The sequence below is a fragment of the Bombyx mori genome, chromosome 8, assembly GCF_030269925.1.
Source record: "Bombyx mori chromosome 8, ASM3026992v2".
In the NCBI taxonomy this organism is placed as follows: Eukaryota; Metazoa; Arthropoda; class Insecta; order Lepidoptera; family Bombycidae; genus Bombyx; species Bombyx mori.
In genome coordinates, this window is record NC_085114.1 from 7916877 (window position 1) to 7936892 (window position 20016).

The window sequence follows — 20016 nt, forward strand, 5'->3', positions numbered from 1 at the left end:
TGTATTGATATGGTTTTTAAAAAGTTAGGAAAATGGTAATTTTAGGTCAGGAGAGTAACAAGAGGGGGAGGGTGATGGGAGAGATGTGCTCCGCACTAAACGCTTCACTTTCCCCCCTTTGCCTTTTCATGGGTTCTGTCTCATGCGAGGTTCGGACGCGGGTTGTTGAGCGACAGGAGGTTTTAGTCGGTTCGACTCCGACATGCCCCGCCCTCCATCCCCAGTGGAGGGTGGGAGTCCGGCGATTTCCTCCTGACAAAAAAAAAGTAAAGGAGAGTAACAAATGCCAATAAAATCTCATTCCCACGGGAAACTGGTTTATTATTATTAGAATAAATTAATGACACTTTTCCTTCGACACGCCGGCCAAACCACGGGTAACCAAGAGTGTTTTATAAAATGTTGGTATTATAAAAGTTTAATCGCAGTTTCACCTAGCTACTATTTCACCATCTTTACTTTGACTGCCTACCAATAGTAAATACTATCATATAATTTTCTAATTACCTACTAACTGTCTCTAATGCGGGAACACAATCTAATGTCTATCTCATTATTATATAAAATACTTCATTCACGAAGCAGTCCTTATAATAGTGTTTTTTTGACCTTACGTCTCAAGTTTCAAGACATTAGGAGGTCAGCTCGTCTGGTCGTATTATATGTACTAGATGTCCCGCAGAAGTCGAAATTCGACTATAATTAATTGGAATTGTAAGTTTGTACACTATTATGATTGTATTTTATACTTCTATAATCACAAATTTCGCCAAGACTACATTATAAAAAATATTAACAAAGACAAACAATATTTAATCTATTCTCTATTTGACAACAGACGTCCAGAACAAAAGTTTGACACCATGCGTGTGTGCGTCAAATACATGGTCTATAGTGTGTGTAATGTTTTCTTTATTGATTTAATGTATCTTTTATGTATTATTTTAAAAAAATATTAGCATTGTGCACTTCTTCTCTATATTCTCTATAAGTGTGGAAAATTTCATACTCCTCCGTCCGCGCAATTTTCGTAAAAAGGGATACAAAGTTTTTGCTTCACGTATTAATATATAGATTCTCGTCTTCTAAGCTTAGCTTGTTTAGCGAGAGCTATGAAGTAAAGATGCAAATCGCTTTACTTTCTCATAAGAAGATAAACTCCAGATAACGGACATCGTTTTCATGTCTTCAAAATTAACTCATAAACATTTCTGACGCCACTACAATATTGTTACATATCACGCTGACTTCGAAACAATGAAAATCAGATAAGATTTAACGTTTGCCAACATACGTTCTCCTATTCAAATGCAAAACGGACTTCGGAAAGCGTTTGTATTTCCATTAATTATAACTGTACATTTTTTACATACTACAAGCCTTAAATGAAGCTAGTAAAAAGTACCGGATAGAACAATACGGGAAACGCCCAAAATTATGCAAGTCATAATAATATATATTCCGTACCGTACCTGTACTATTGTTAATCCTTTCAACACAAAAATAAGGAAATGAGAGCAAAAAGCACCTCTCACAATGGGCGAGCCCATATTTTTTACCAAGTTTAAAAAAAAACCTTCCCCTTTGTTCGTTGTGACAGCGCATTACAGTGTGACAAGTGTTCATTTTCAGTGTTGTATTTTAATTTATTTCTTTGTTTTTTTTTGTGGCCTTTCTTGCAGAAAGTTGAAATTATAAGTATGATGGTATAGTACTATCAGTCATCAAGATAATATCTTATTATTTATTATACCTTTAAAACAGCAATTCTTGTATATTAATATAGATATATAATCTGAGTCTCGGAAACGGCCCCAACGATTTTCATAAAATTTAGTATACAGGGGATTTTGGGGGCGATAAATCGATCTAGCTACGATTTATTTTCAGAAAATGTCGTTTTACTCGTGTTTTCAATAATCAACTCTTCCCGACATCTATTGGCGAATAATAATACTATTTTTTTTAATTGAGGGCAACTAACAGCTTTAAAGACACAACATGGAGTTATCAAAAAAAAAAAAAAACGAGCAAACGATTAACTAGGATACGTCCTGTGACTTTGACGTACACAGCGTATTTTGCAGCGGTAAGCACAGCCATCCTATCTGTCGCAAAACAGTAATGGGGTGCATCTTTAATGATTGAAACAGCTGTTATGCAATAGTATTAAGACTCATGACCTCATGTCTCAATAGGGATTGTGGCTTTCACGTATCACGTATCAACGCATCTGTGTAATAAAAGAACCTTAGAGAAACATATTCAATAAACAAGTGAAACTACAAATTTACCAGTTCTAATTACAGTGAAATTTTCGTCCCAATATTTGGTGTTTCAGTGTTATTTGTCTAACTTTAAACGGTTGTTAATGAGTAAACAAGAGTAACCCGAAGCCTATTTGCTAAGTTAAAGTACAAGTATCTCAACTAAAGGATTTTCAACTAAATGGCGGAGAAACAAAAGTATTTATTTCGAGTATAATTGAAATGTTTTGCAGCAATGCGATAGTACGAATTTCGTCTAAAATATATTGTGAGACTTTATCTGGTAGAGCAAATATTGTAAACGAAAGAAATTGTACTTTTCATAACAATCCATATCGAGAGGTGAAAAGATATGTGGCTTGAGGGACATTTTTGCAACTTTACAGGAGAGCCATTTTAAGTTTAAAAAATAGAATAAAAATATCATAACAAAAAACTTCTTCAGCTTTTTGAATGGAGTTAACTTAGGAAGTTCCATTAAAAACATCGAACTGTTGATGATAATCTATATATATATAAAAATGAATTGCTGTTCGTTAGTCTCTCTAAAACTCGAGAACGGCTGAACCGATTTGGGTAATTTTGGTCTTGAATTATTTGTGGAAGTCCAGAGAAGGTTTAAAAGGTAGATAAATATGAAAATGCTCGGAATTAAATAAAAATATCAATTTTGTTTTTCCTTTGATGTGTCCCCCGTGTCGGACGGATTCCTTTTGTTTGTTTTAAGTTTGTTTTACACAAAAGTTTAGGTATTTTGTTTATCGATTGAGGCACTACGAAGTCTGTCGGGTCAGCTAGTACCAAATAAAAGTACCTTTAATTACAAAGATAGAAGTCGCGTGTTAAGCGAAATGTCACTTAAACCAAATAACTTTTCACCCCTCGATATGATGTTGAATAATGGTATCGTGAGGTGATGACACCTAATATAAGTTTGACAAACTATTTACTTTTACGAGTCTTTGCAGTGTAAATTTACAATCATATATTTCAGTTTGTTCATAATATAATATAATATAATAATATTATAAAGAGGAAAGATTTGTTTGTTTGTTTGTTTCGAATAGGCTCCGAAACTACTAGACCGATTTGAAAAATTCTTTTTCCATTAGAAGCCGACATTGTCCCTGATGAACATAGGCTACTTTTTTTTTTTTTTAATTTTTTTGGTTTCATGTGTGTTTTAATGTTTCCGAAGCGAAGCGAGGGCGGGTCGCTCAGACGTGTTCTTAAAGGAATTATATATTTTTATTTTTTCTTCATAACTTGACATTACATTTGACTTATTTTGCATTTACCATAGAATCGAGAAGTATAGTTCAAATAAATATTCAATGAGATCATTCTTGATCATTCAATGATTCATTTCAAATCTTCCAAGACTCATCTCTGTTTTTTTTTTATTATTCCAAAACTTTATCATTTTTTTTATGTGTATACTTTACGAAGAGAATATATAGCGGCATGTCTCGCGAGATACATTTTTGGAGTACCCGTGGGTAACCCTTGTCGACAAACATCATGCCGCCGTCGTGTTTGCACTAATTACTTGCAGACTCGTCGGGATGTGACGCAGTATATGCATTAGAAAATGGGAAATTATTTTCCTCCCCAAGGAGTATATTTGGTGCTGTTAGCTTAAAGTTGCTACGGAGCTCCGTCTCATCATAGTCGAGATTGAAGACATTTTTATTCGTTTTTATTGATACATTAACTCGATTTCTTGAGTGGTTGTACGAGTAGAATTTTATAATTGACTAGCTGACCCGGCAGACTTCGTAGTATCTCAATCGATAAATAAAAGACCTAAACTTTTTTTAAATAAACTTAAAACAAACAAAAGGAATCCGTCCAACGGGGGACACATAAAAGGAAAAACATAATTGTTATTTTTATTTAATTTCGAACATTTTCATATTTATTTATCTTTTAAGCTTTCTCTGGACTTCCACAAATAATTCAAGATCAAAATTAGCTAAATCGGTTCAGCCGTTCTCGAGTTTTAGCGAGACTAACTAACGAACAGCAATTCATTTTATATACTTATATATAGATTTTGAACGAATTTCCTTGTATTTAAATCGGTTTGTGAGTTGGTTTGTATTTTTATTTAGTTCATTGTGATGTGTACCATTACCAATGACTTAATGCTTTTTGGTTTGGTTCAAATTTATGGATAATTTTATTCGTTTTCTTTTTATTCGTATGAGTCATGATAAAATATTAATAGACAAACATTGGGAACCCCAAACATTTCAATCTAAAGGGTTGATACACTCTAAGACAGCTTATCGATTCAGAGTAGGCGGGAATATCAGGAATATTGCTGCCTAGTAAGATGAGTATCGCATACTAATGTCTCCTTGAATATTTTCCCAATTGATGCGGATTTTATCAGGGTCTGAATAGATAGGACGATAATCATACGGAGTATACGCTTACGCTCACCTTACAGCTTTATACATTAAATTTTTTTTGTAAATCATTTACTAATTTACGGTAGGCAGCGGCTTGGCATTGCTGAAGTTCATGGGCGACGGTAAACACTTACCATAAAAAAAAGACTGTTCTGAATGCTGATGCTTAGTTACATCTATCTCTGTTTCTTTGTAACATGCTTGAACTAACTCGATAAAATAAACCTTACCGGCATATGAGCTTTCTAATTAAGCTGCGATAACATGACTACTGTATTACTAAATACACCAGCAACAATAAAACATTCTGTTGCAAATGAAAGACCATTCCGTAAACGCCGCCACGGTAAACTTAACACCTTATTAAATGGTACGTGGGTTTTTTTGTTAATTGTAGCTATATTTCGGCTTAACGAGCACCTACGTGGTAGCGATAAAAGCTAAACCCCGTTCCAGCCGGCCCCGTGTAATTAAAGAAGGTTTATTGTGCTCCCTGAATCTTTGAGTGCCCTTTATTTAGAATTTTGTACGTGAATATGAAATTTTATGTGAGTTTCTCTGTCCGCGGTTTAATTGCGCGATTCTGTATTGTAATTTGAAAATACTGTGGTTATCTCAAGCTAACTATAGGTATAAGTATCATATGGACCTGTCCTGACGGGTGGGATAACAAACATGCTATAACTCTGGTATTTGAAGCTCATATCTCAAAGTGTGTAGTGGCATTTGACATTGTGATGATGATGGTTATGAACTCATCAATGAGGTTCGATTTTCATTTACCACAAGAGAGTTCTGGTGCTAGATTTATCCATTTTGTTGAAAACAAACCACAATTACTTACTAATTAGGTGACACTGAAATAGGGTATTTTAGCCTCAGAATAACCTGTTAGGTCTTTAAACAAAAGACACAACAGAGAGAAGAGAGAATACACTTTATTGCACACCAAAACACAATTTACATTCAAAAAACAGTCAAAAAGCAAATACATTTGTACAATAGGCGGTCTTATCGCTAAAAGCGATCTCTTCCAGACAACCGTTTAATTTACAGAAATTCTGGAAATTATAAAAATATAGCAGGTATTTGCGGTGTACCATAGACAATACAATATAAAATATATACATACAATAAACAGATATAACTAGTCAGGTCATAAGTATTGTCACACAGTAAAAACTTTTCTTTTAGAATGCTGGCCACAAAAAAGTTTATTGAATTCGAATTTCGAATTGTTCATGAAAATAAAAATGTATACTTTTAGAATTTTACTCATTTTTAAATATGGAGTGGACGCTTAAAAAAGACCGTGTTGCAGTTATTGCGTTGCTTCGTTGCGGTTGCGCGCAAATTCAAATTTTTAACATACTGAAAATTTTGAATATAACCAAAAGATTCGTTTATCGTACCATCAAACTATACAATGAAGACTCTAGTGTAGATGACAGGTCAAGAAGTGGTCGCCCTCGGTCTGTTGGGACTCCAGCAGTGATAAAAGCTGTGAAGGCGCGAATTCAAAGAAATCCCAAACGTAAGCAAAAACTGTTGGCCCTTCAGATGGGGTTAAGCAGAACCACGGTAAAAAGGGTGTTAAATGAAGACTTAGGGCTTCGGGCATATGGAAGAAAAACAGGACATCGTTTGAATGCTCGTCTAATGTACCTGAGACTTAAGAGATGCCGCGCTTTGTTGAAGCGGTACGCGGGAAAAAAATATCGGGAAATTCTTTTTTCAGATGAAAAAATTGTTACCGTAGAAGAGAGCTACAACAAACAAAATGATAAGGTGTACGCACACAGTAGTGAAGAAGCGAGCAACCGTATTCCGCGTGTCCAATGAGGTCATTTTCCATCCTCGCTCATGGTATGGTTGGGAGTTTCTTATTGGGGCTTAACAGAGGTACATTTTTGTGAGAAAGGTGTAAAAACAAATGCAGTTGTGTATCAAAATACAGTCCTGACGATCCTTGTGGAACCTGTTTCTCATACCATGTTCAATAACAGGCACTGGGTATTCCAACAAGATTCGGCGCCAGCTCATAGAGCGAAGAGCACACAAGACTGGCTGGCGGCGCGTGAAATCGACTTCATCCGGCACGAAGACTGGCCCTCCTCCAGTCCAGATTTGAATCCGTTAGATTACAAGATATGGCAACACTTGGAGGAAAAGGTGTGCTCAAAGCCTCATCCCAATTTGGAGTCACTCAAGACATCCTTGATTAAGGCAGCCGCCGATATTGACATGGACCTCGTTCGTGCTGCGATAGACGACTGGCCGCGCAGATTGAAGGCCTGTATTTAAAATCACGGAGGTCATTTTGAATAAACTTTAGTGTCATAAGAATCTATGTTTTGTTAAGTTCATTTTGGTATATGAATGGTTACATAATGAATAAACTTGTTTCAATTATTTTACATTAAACATGTGACAGAATTTATGACCTGACTAGGTATACCGTTTACATATAATATATACCAATATACATACTTACATACAATACATACTAATATACTTACACACACATAATAAATCAACAGTATGGAAATGATAAATGGTAATGATGCAAACAACTTCACTTCTCACTGCATCCGGCAGAGCATTCTACAATCGAACCGCCTGGACGGTGAATGAATTGTCAAAGAATGATGATGAATGCGCCGGCATTTTCAGTCTCAGGCTATCCGATGATCTCAGGGAAAAATTATGCATATCACCTAGGAACACGAAAGGTCCTTTGAGATATGTAGGGGTATGGGGGTTAAAGAGAGTACAATAAAGTAATGAAAGGACATAAGTATTGCGGTGAAAACGAATTGCCGAATTGGTACACTGATGGCGATACTGATACTCGACTCTCAGCTTCTCGAGCTATTACTAGTGGTAATCTATCATTTCTAATAAATCGAGGCACGAGGTTTTAATCTCAATCTTATCCTAAGTAATATTATACTATAGTTTTTATGGTCACCGTTCTACTTATTTTGAAATGGAAGTAATCACGCTCTTCAACTTATTTGGCGGATCATATTAAGTAATGTTTTTTTGTAATATCTCTGTTTGTGTTGAATTTGATAATAAAGCGCCAATGAGTACCAAAATACGTTTAATTGTAAATATGATTTTCAAAAATAATTAAGCACGCTGTTACCTATACAGTATTGAACCTGCGACCATGCATAGCATGTATGAGCGACATGACACCAAAAATCTAAATAAGGAAGATAAAATTATTAAACATCACTTTCGATTCTCACAAATCTAATTAAAATCAATCACGTGGTTTTAAGTGAATTTACTTGCGAAATTAGTTTTGACTGTGCCACAACGTAAAAATATAGTGAAATTAGATGAAAATACAGAGTCGGAACGCTGCATCGGTTCCCGAGGGACGTCCTGGGTAAACTCAATGTAATCTAGTTCGTTCGTACCCCTTTGTGACTACTTTCTACTGTTCTTTTGTGTAAGACAATTATCTTCCGGGAGATTGTACAGAAGAATATTGAACGACCGTCGGTATTGTGCTCAGCGTATTGATTTCTGCGAAGGAAGGTTGTTAAATTATTGCGGGTTAATTTATTTAATAAAAGTCAAGTTAGTTTAACAGCAGAACTTAATTTGCTGGATTTTAAGATGTGACGTTTGTATTTATTGGAACGAATTTCCTAATGGGACGATGCGGAGGGGTACTCTAACCGGGAAAAAACGTCCGTAACGTAAGATTTTTATTATTTATGTATAGTCTTAGTATGATGGCTATAGTGTCTAATGTATAGTGTCTAATGTATAGTGTCTAATGTATAGTCTACGTGATGACGGTTATTTTTTATAGCTCTGCTAAACAGACTAGCTAACTAACTCGTGTTGGCATCAAGAGATCGTAGACAGTATCATAGTATGAATAGTGCCAGGGTTAGTATCTTTATTAAGATATTCGCGTTTTGAATTTATGTGTTATTGTCTCGTATGGCGTAATAGACACATTTAACACAGGAGGAAATCCTAGTTTAAAGCCATCGAAAATGAAGGATCCCACGTTTAAATATTTGTATTTTCAGGTTGAAAAAATTGGTAAGCGATTTAGCTTCATGGCTATGTTATTATTAACAGATTCGCTGCCGTGTAGGGCACCGGTGACCTACATGGCAGTCAACGTGTTAATTATATATTTATTTTTCTTACTTATATATCTTTTTATATCATTTGCATTTTGTTAGCACTCACATCGGCATCTTCAACATGTACTTGCATAAGTATTACAAATAAAATATATTCTTCGCTTCTATTATGTTACATTAACCTATTTTTTTTGGCAATTTTCGAAATTCCCCCAAAATTTCAATCCAGTACAGATCAACGCTTATGCAAGCCCATAAACATCAAGCATAACATGTTTTGGCGGCATCCTCGCATAACTCCCGCGGACGAATATTACATAAAAGCCGGAGGAAGCCAAGTCGGTCCATCGCTGACACAGCCACTTGAACGCCATGAAACGTGACGGGCCATAAAGTTACCGTTGTTTGGAGTATATTTTTGGGACAATCGTTTTAGTTACAAAAAAGACGTGTGGCACGCGGAGACTGCCGCGGTAAAGCTGTTGCAAAGCATTTTTTATCAACTTATGCTATTACAATTAGACAATAATAATTTAATATTAAAAACAAAAACAATAATAAAAATAAGACCACGCTATATTTATAAACATTAACAAAAGCAAAACATTAACTGTCCCCTTCACACTCATAAGTTAGACCGCGTGAGAGAGAGATGGGCAGACTTTTCATGACGCTCATGCAGTGCGACGTCACACCGCGCGCTTATTCACAAACACTACACCAGCGCAACGTGTGAATGTGTTGAACGCGAGCTACATAGTAGGCATAGTGGGGGTATCAGGTTATTTTCGTTACGGAATTTCTTGATTCAGTCGCCGCGCTCAAGGCCTGCGATAGAAGCTATGCAATAACTTAAAAATAGCTTTTGATACAAAGACTTAACATGCTTTTTCAAATATTAAGATGTGTTTATTGAACACAGTAAGTTAAAGGTAAATGCAAATTTACGCAGATATAATCGTGTGTTTCGATTTTAATGTTAGCACAGGCGCTACGTATATTTTATTAAGATTCTTATGTAGATCTCATAAGCAACATTAACGTGTCGAATTGTAAGATCTACGTATCTGCATAAAAAAACAGCTGAAATCTGTGTTCGGTAAAATGCACTATTATATTATATAATTATTTTATTAACATTTTCCTTGTAGTCCATAAACAAAATATGCGAAAGATGTTTTTACTCCTTTCTTCTTCTGAAGTCTTAATTATGTTTCTTATGCATTTGTGATTAGGCGATTATGATTAATTTTTGATAATTAAAAGTCACATCCTGATTCTACTCCAAAATTTTGCCACTGTGTACATCAATTTGTCACCCCACAAAAGTTATCTTTTGACGTCATCGTGGCCTAAAGGATAAGACGTCTGGTGCATTCGTTTGTAGCGATGCACCGGTGTTCGAATCCCGCAGGCGGGTACCAATTTTTCTAATGAAATACGTACTCAACAAATGTTCACGATTGACTTCCACGGTGAAGGAATAACATCGTGTAATAAAAATCAAACCCGCAAAATTATAATTTGCGTAATCACTGGTGGTAGGACCTCTTGGGAGTCCGCACGGGTAGGTACCACCACCCCGCCTATTTCCGCTGTGAAGCAGTAATGCGTTTCGGTTCGAAGGGTGGGGTAGCCGTTGTGACTATACTGAGACCTTAGAACTTATATCTCATGGTGGGTGGCGCATTTACGTTGTAGATGTCTATGGGATCCAGTACCACTTAACACCAGGTGGGCTGTGAGCTCGTCCACCCATATAAGCAATAAAAAAATAAAAAGTTAAAGAAAAATTCAATGTCGAAAAATTATATTATTATAAAATCGCTACTTTAGGAACTCAAATATCGAAACAGCCCATGGCATCTTTAGTGACAGACGTCAACAAACCGAGAAGGGGCGACATATTAAAAATGCATTTCAAATATGACCTAAAACCCTTATAAGACAAACGATTTGTTTTATTTTGTTACAGAATAAATCAGAACAGATGCACACATAATTTAAAATAATATTTGCTTGCTTTGTTTTGCTCGATATCTTTATTTGTATTCTAAAATGTATATCATTTAATTCTCATTTACACATGAACAGAAGACAAAAAGCTTAAATTGGTTAAACTGTTCCTTGTTATTCAAGGAATAAAATAATTAAAAATATTATTAAAATATAATTAAAAAAATACCCACGTGTACAGCTCTTGGGTTCGTCGCTCTTGTCTCCACAATCGTCTTCTCCGTTGCAGTACTTATCCAAAGATATACATTGCCCAGTGTCGCATAGCAACTCGCTCATTCTACAGGGCGATCCCACAACGCTCCTTGACAGTTTTACCGTTTCAACTACCATACTTAAGTCTGACACGACGTCTGCACTATCCTCGTTCACGAAATCTTCGCTCAAGTCTTGGGGACAACACAGCTTTAACGATAGCAACACTATTAGGAACAGAAAAGTTCTGTTGTTCGAAACGTCTTGAAAGTCTTTTAAGACGTACATTTTTAGAGCCCTGCTCTTGCCTAAACCGGGCTCTTGTCACAACATGTTGTTGATTCGATTCTTCGGTTTTCAGTTCCTGAAACAATAGAGGAATCGATTATTAAAATATGTATGATTAGATTGTAAAAAAAAAAAATAATATTATTAAATAATGACAATCTATACATATAAATAAAATTGGAGTGTCTGTTTGTAATTTTGAAATAACCGCTTTTTACTACATGCGTATGAATGCGGTACATACACCAAAATAGCATTTTTTACAATTTTTGTCTGTCTGTCTGTTTGTTCCGGCTAATCTCTGGAATGGCTGGACCGATTTTGATGAGACTTTCACTAATAGGTAGCTGATGATATAAGGAGTAACTTAGGCTACATTTTTTAGACTAACATCGCCTCGCGGCATCACCCGCGGTACGACAATAACCGCGGGTAGGTAACATCACAGGACTCAGCTATCAATAATAAAATTGAATGTGTCCGAATCGAAGCGAGGGCGGGTCGCTAGTCATAAATAAAATACAACACTAGTAAATAAAATACCCAGTCGTATAAATAAAATAACACTATTCATTCAACGACACCAAACTACGATTTTCTGCTGTGTTGCGGATGTCAGAAACGCCCACGCTTCGGATAGCAAAAACCTCACAAAGATACTACCTAACTTCGACAAGAAATTTCCTCGATCGATGACATTTACCCGATACTTTGATGAGTAGTCAGATCTGTACATATATAGTCCATACTACAATTTGTTGACATACTGTAATAATTCCGAGTATAAAGGTTCTTATATGGAAATGCTTAAAATTTGGTTGATTCAAGCCACTAAATTTATAGTATAAACCTATTATTGATACAAAAATACTACCTACATAATTAACAAATTTAAACGACTGATACACATGCACGTATGTGTTCTGTGAATGCACAACCGTATACTTCAATATTTTATTAATTATATTTTTTCTAAGAAGTAAAAGGATTTATATTATATTAAAAACATTCTATGTTAAATTAGGATTCGCCTTCAGAAGAGCTATGAGTTATATAATATGACTCTAATTATACTATAGGTAATAAACCTTTTCCATCCTTTTACAGGACTGTAAGTCGATGTTAACAATAGCTTGAAATTCGTGCGAATGATACCCAATATTGAATTGTGTTGAATTCATTATCACTTCGAATAATCGTTTACCATTTTTAATCAAATAATTTGGCCGTATTATTTTAAAATTATGGATTTCAGGAAAATTATGTTCAACATTCTATCGTACAATAAAAAAAAAGGAAAGTTATGGATTATTGTTTGGTGGCGTGAAAGATATAGCATAACTGAGCCACTGAATATTACTTTGATTTTTTTTAACGTTTTAAAAAAGACAGAAAGGTAGGTACCACCAACCTGCCCATTTCTGCCGTGAAGCAGTAATGCGTTTCGGTTTGATGTTTTTTTACTACCTAAGCTGATAGTCTTGAGAGGCTATTTAACCGTAAGCCGTAAGGTGAACTTACGGGACTCACACCGACTTTGCTAACACTAACTCTAGCCGTGCTTCGCAGAATCTACCACCGGATCGGAAACGCGACCCACTGAAAAGATCCGGTGAGAACCACACTGGGCTATGTCTGTGGGTTAATTTACTCGCCGAGCCCGTCGACGAGACGATGACCGGTGCTTGAGGTACCTTAAAGCATCGTTAGTGGATCGGGAGGATCCGAAATGACGTGCTTAGGGCGACGTCAACTGAAGGGTGGGACAGCCATTGTACAGTAAAAACTGAGACCTTAGAACTCACGTACTTTGCGTTGTAGATGTCTATGAGCTCCCGTGACCACCTAACATCAGGCGGGCCGGTAGCTCGTCCACCCACCTAAGTAAAAAAAAAGGTCGTAACTGTTTTGTCATATTCTATTTATATAATCATTATCGGTGTTTAAGCTTTATCTATTCTAAAGATGCAACTTTCATCATCGTAAACAGCCAGTTCCAAATACAAACATCTAAGTGACGGCTTTGACACAAACTAGTTGAATGCATAATTTCAGTTTTATATTGTTTTTTCTTCATACTTTTGCTTGTTATTTTAAATCCTTTCCCATCGATATAAGTGTTACTTCATACCTAGTATTTTTATGTAATTCACGAAGCGCAAACCCAAATATGAATGACGATAATATTACTATTAAATGAATCGAATAAAAGTTATAAAACAACTTGTTTCGGAATAATAATAAGCCGCGCTATTTCGTTCGCAATAAAACAATATCTAGATGAGATCCCACTTGTTTGGCTTTCAACAGTTCGCCAACTCTGATTTATATGGGAATATAACGCGCCGCAAAGTCTTTTTTTTTGGCTCTAGTGATAAATCTCTGACAGTCGTACCTTTTATATTGATGTGAAAGACTGCTTAAATGGAACATGTTTTCATAAAAGAAAGTTATAGGTAAGAAAATATTTTTTTCAATTACTCATTGCTAAAAACAATATGTGCACTAGTTCAGATAAGATCTTGACATATTGTTTGACTTTAGACGTCATTGTGTTTTTTGTTGATTGTTAAACAAACCTAAACAAGATTTATCTGTCTGTTTGTACTTCTCTTTTTCGTATCGTTGTTTTCCTAGACAGGCACTAAATGTATGTATGTTGTGAGCTTACCGCTCAACGCCTGTTTAACTTAAACAGTTTAACCCACTGAATATCTCGTCGCAGCACTGCTCTTGCTAGGGCCAGTGTAAGCAAGACACCCGGTTTGAGCCCCGTGAGCTCACCTACACGTCAAGGAGAAGCTGATAGAGCCTCTTAAGGCTATCAGCATAGGTAGAAAAAAATAATGAAACAGTCTTTGGTAGTGATGGACATTGTATTGGCAACAAGAGATTTAAGTAAACGTGAAGATTTAGGTCCCAAGCTAGATTTCTTCCAGTGTTACGAAGTAGATATAAAACGAATATTTATTAGTCATTACACACGGACCTCATATACCAAGATTTGTTATAAATGTATTGACTCCGGCTCACGCTTGTGACCATAAACTTCATCATACCTCCTCACTTCTTTTTTTTTATTGCCCTTGTAGGCAGACGAACACACGGCCCACCTGATGGTGAGTTGTTACCGTCGCTCTTGGACTTCAGCAATGCCAGGGGCAGAGCCAAGTCGCTGCCTACCGGTTAATACTCTCCATAAGCCTCGTTTGAAGAAGGACATGTCATAGCGCTCGGGAAACACCGTGGAGGGAAGCTCATTCCATAGCCGGATGGTACGTGGCCAAAAATACCTCTGGAAAGGCACTGTGGATGACCGCAGTGGCTCCAGGTAGTATAGATGAACTCTACTCCGGTGGCGGGCGGTGCGATGGTAAAAACGAGATGTCGGTATCATCTCGAACAATTCCTCAGAGCACTCCCCATGGAGTGAAGTGAAGTACAGTGAAGCTACAGTGAAGCTATCGTGTTTTCCGGAATGTAGAGTCGACCGCATTGCAGTGTCCTCTTAAGCGAAACTTAACCTTAACTTAAACTAATCTAATCACCTAGAGTAAAAAATAAACATATCTTTGTAGTACTTCTTGGTTTAACAAATAAAAACTACTATTGTCTTTTTTTTCACAATGATAAATATATTAAAATAACATTGAATATTTTTTGGCATTCAGACAGAATACTGTCTGATTAAAGCACTGAATCACACTTCATAATATGAAGTCTTAAATCAAATAAACTGCACACTTAACGCGCTCATAGATCAACTTTGTGCAATACGTATATTAAATTCTTTATCTAAGCACCATCTAACTACTTACAGGTGCGCGGTATAATTTATAGACGCCACACACGCTGCGAAAGGGTGGGTGTATTGCCCTACTTACTAAGCCGGATCGAGCTCCCGCTTGTGTGTCGTTCTTTGTTTCCGTAACGAGAATAGATGTAATAAAGTTTAGAGATTATAATATTTCTGCATTCGCAGCTTTTTTCGCACTTGTAGTCTCCACAAACGTCTACTTTGAAACATTTTTTTTATTTACTGCGAATGGCCTTAAACTCTACTATCAGTGATAAGAATGAAAATGCTTTTTAAACAACCTCAATGTAGAATTATAGCTTGTCTTATAAACGCTTGAAACACCTAAAATCCGAATACTTAATATCTTCCACAAATTATATTGAGTCGAACCGGCAATTAATAATAATAGCCGGGAAAAAGTCACTCGCGGTCATTTGGCCCCACGGTTTCCTTATTCAATGGAAATCGGAGAGTGATATACAATATACTTATTGGGGTTTAAATATATATTTAAATCGATGAAGACTTCTTGCGTCTTTTCATAGTCGAACCCTGTTAGATCCACCGTTTCCAATGGGTTTTAAACTATTATTCGTGCGAATATAGTTACATTGGTGTCATGTGAATTCTATTACCGACAAGAAATTTTATTTAAATTCGAAAATAAGATATTCAATTTGAAATAATTCTCGCTGGTTCCTTGCATCCGTTCATGATGGAAATAATGTGTCACATTGTATATTTCTGTATTTGTTCCATACATTTAATCAGTTTTTCGACATCCATCCAAATGTATGGATATATCGGTACCGTATACTGTCCTGTATTTATTCTATGCATTCCACTAATTACATGACTACTTTCTATATTTGAGATTATATAGGTACCGAATATTTTTTCTGTATGTACTCCATAAATTGTTTTGAGGTTGCTGCTTCCTCCTAAAGTTATAGTAATATCGATACCGTATACTTTTTGGAGTGCTGCTGTCTTCGATTAATGTAATAAATAATAGATCCCAATGAACCAATCCCAAGAACCATCTCCTTTTATGAAGTCAATAAAAATAAAATTTATGTAGCTTTGGGTTTGGATGCCGGCTTGTTTTCCTATTCGCCGATAGCCTAGGAGACTATTTCAGTTATGACCTTACGGGTAGGTGAGCTCATGGCTTCAAACCTGAGAAAATTTGCTAACACCAGCCCTAACAAGAGTTGTGCTTCGCTGAATCTATCACCGGAACGGAATTGCGACCCACCGAGATGACAATGGTTTATCGATAGCGAACACACTCTTCAAACAACGTCCACGCAGGCTTGTTGCTGCACTTGAACTTCACCAGCTGCTCAATACCGAAATCAAATTGACTATATACTTATAAAATCAAGGTGGAGTGGTGGAGCCAACTACGGATCTGATCCTTGTCTCTAAATTCCAACTTAAACTTCAGGTTGCAAGAAAAATTAATGAATGCGAAATAATTACTCCTCATGACACCCACATCTTTTTTGTATTTTTCGAAAAGAGTTGGAAAGAAATGAAAATTGAACGGCATGATCAACTGACGGCTGAAGAATTTTGGAATAGAACAAAAGCAATGATTTGAGAAGAAGTGAAAACATTTAAACCTACCAAATCTGAAACCAAAAACATCAGCACTGGATGAGTGATGAAGCTTTACCATTGGTGGAAGAGAGACGACACAAAAAAGCACAGGAAGTTGAAGTGCAAATACTGAACAAACTGGTGCTAACATTCAAACAGCCTGTAGGAGGGATAAAAATAACTTTCTGAGAGAGATCTGCTCGAAAGCTGAAGCGCATGTTGAAAAACACGAAACCAGAGATGTACCGGAAAATTAGTGTAATCCCCAAAACTTGTGTCAGACCTGGGCTGTTGAGAAATCGGATGGATGTGTAGTAACAGAGTTAGAAGACTTTCAGACCGATGGAAAGAATATTGCCAAGCTCTCTTCTTTGACCCCGACTGCAAAATTTTACCCCCAACGACATCAGATATCCAAGAATGCGAATCAGAAATACTGATTTAAGAAGTTCGTCATGCCATCAAACATCTTAAAACTGGAAAAGCAGTAGGAAGTGATAACATCCCAATCTAGACAGTTAAAGATTTTAGCCAGAGTGGTGTCGAAATCTTCCACGCAATTTGTACAAGATATGGAAATCTGGCACCTGGCTTACAGAATGGACGCACTTCCTTTTTATTCCTTTGCATAAGAAAGGTTCGACAAGGAAGTGTAGCAATTATCGTCTTATTGCCCTGATATCAATCACACTGCAGCAAAATTCTACATATTCTTAATGAACGTTTAAAAAGCTGTTTAGCAACACAAATTGTACCAGAACAAGCTGGCTTTGTAAAGGGGAAGGGAACCAGAGAACCGATCTTGATTGTGCGACAAATAATAGAGAAGCCGAGAGAGTTCAACATGCAAACGTTCATTTGCTTTGTTGACTTTCAAAAAGCATTTGACTCTGTTAAATCGCCGCATTTATGGAAAACCCTCGAAAATATGGGAGTGCCAAAACATCTTCAGTAAAGCTAGACAACGTTTTCTCACAACCTCTGCGTCCTAGCGCTGGATTCCGGCAAGGGTGTATCTTGTCACCTCTCTTGTTTAATATTTACACTAAGGCAATTATGAGAATCGCTCTAGATGACTGGACTGATGGTGTGTCCATTGGCGGCAAAACCATGTGCAATCTTCGTGATGCTGACGATAATACTCTGCTGGCTTGTAACCACTTGGCAATCAGATCTTTGCTACAAGCAAAAGAATTGCTAAATCGCGTCGAAATAGTTGCCTTGGTCTCCGAATCAACAGGCACAAAACCAAAATGATTATAGTGGACAAGCAATAAAAATACCTCGGAGATTACAGAGATTGCAAGTTGTGAGGTCGTTTCATCTTATACCTACCTAGGTTCACTAGTGACTAACAGTGGTGGTTCGGAGGAAGAAATTAAGCAGCGCATAATCATAACGCGATCGGCCATAGATAAACTCGGCTTATAAGGACCGGAATATCACCAAGACCACCAAAGTCCGACTGGTAAGGGCACTGGTGTTCCCCATCTTTTTATATGAGGTTGAGACCTGGACTGTGAAAGAAAGAAGAAGGATCGATGCATTCGCTAGCGACCGGGTTTTATCGTTAATTGACACGCTAAAAAGTAGCGGGGAGAGAGCGGAGCCTTGCGGAACTCCGGCCGAGATATCGAGTTCCCTCGACTCGATACCGAAACGAAAGGCTTTTTTTTTTATTGCCCTTGTATGCAGACGAGCATACGGCCCACCTGATGGTGAGTGGTTACCGTTGCCTATGGACTTCAGCAATGCCAGGGGCAGAACCAAGCTGCTGCCTACCGCTTAATACTCTCCACAAGCCTCGTTTGAAGAAGGACATGTCATAGCGCTCGGGAAACACCGTGGAGGGGAGCTCATTCCATAGCCGGATGGTACGTGGCAAAAAAGATCTCTGGAAACGCACTGTGGATGACTGCAGTGGCTCCAGATAGTATGGATGAACTCTACTCCGGTGGCGGGCGGTGCGATGGTAAAAACGAGATGCCAGTATCATCTCGTACAATGTCTCAGAGCACTCCCCATGGAACATACGGTACAAAATACAGAGGGAACCGAAGTCCCTCCGCAGACCCAGAGGTTCCAAACGATCCGTGAGAATGGGATTATCGACAATCCGAACGGCCTTCCTCTGTATAGAGTCAAATGGAAGAAGCTAGTATTTGGGCTCCACAAGAAATCTCGTATGATGAGCACGAGACTGTCGGGCACGCCTATTTTATACAGTTTGTAAATTAAGCCGTTGCGCCAGACTTTTTCGAATCCTTCGCGATTTCGAAGAAGAGGGCCCTCGTGGAGAGGGGTCTACGCTATTTATCCCTACTAAGATGAGGTCTGTGAGGCAGTACATTTGCTGAATACACGAGCACTTCGCGTGGAATCCGAACTGTTCGTCGATCAGGATGCCTTTCGAGGAGATGAAGTCCCAGAGGCGTTTGCGTAATATTCACTCGCATAATTTGCCTAACACTGGGAGGATGCTGATCGGGCTGTACCTCGCGGGTTCGTTTTTAGGTTTTCCAGGTTTGTGTATGCCGATAACGTTCTTCCTACACCGCGGGAAAGATGCAGTTCATTATAGCGGCATTTAAAATAGAAACTAACATGATTATTAGTTTAGGGGGTTAAATTTTTAAAGTGCGGCATTTGTTTCTGGCGGAGCCGGGGGCTTTCCTTTGTTTTAAGTTCGCGATTTTTTCTTTTACTCCGTTAATGGTAATGTGGGGTAACGCGTCTGAGGGTTTTTGGGAAGCTCTGGGCTCGACCTCTCTAGCAATTAACTCGGTGTTTTCGGGTCCACGGCTTGAGCACTGACGGTGCACTGCTCCTGCAGAGCATCGGCTAATAACACTACCTTTTCATCGTTATCAAAAGCCGAGGGTTGGCCTGAGAGGCTTACGAAGGAATGTATATTGGCGATCGTTTCCGATTTGAGGGTCCTAGCTAGTTGCCAGTACGCTTGGTGAAAGGGCGCGAATCCCTCTAAATAACTTATCCACCTTCGGGTTTCCTCTAGACGAGATTAAACATCTTTCTCTCAACTTTCTCAGCTTTCTTCCAATTAGGTTTATGTGTGAGTACATTATTTATATGAGTGTCATTTTTATAAATTTAGCTATGAACACGAAATAAAACAATTTTTTCGACAATACTATCAAGTTTTATTACACGCTTTATATTAGCTTCACTTGTATGTATGTTTGTAACTGACTACTTTAGACGCGATTTTGACCCACTTTAAACGGCCAGATTTCATTCAAACTCTATAGATTTATCGAGGACCGATGACAATTCAAAATTGGAAAAAAAAA

The 20016-nt window shown here is 37.4% G+C and overlaps 1 protein-coding gene across 1 annotated transcript in view; it reads right to left on the reverse strand.

Moving 5' to 3' along the window:
* Positions 1–20016, reverse strand: part of LOC101744340 (uncharacterized) — a 99580-nt gene that overhangs the window by 17785 nt on the left and 61779 nt on the right. The window contains exon 2 of the mRNA XM_004932213.5: positions 10992–11377. Within this exon, the coding sequence (XP_004932270.2) occupies positions 10992–11301 (310 nt within the window). The 5' untranslated portion in view covers positions 11302–11377. The remainder of the gene's footprint in view (positions 1–10991; positions 11378–20016) is intronic.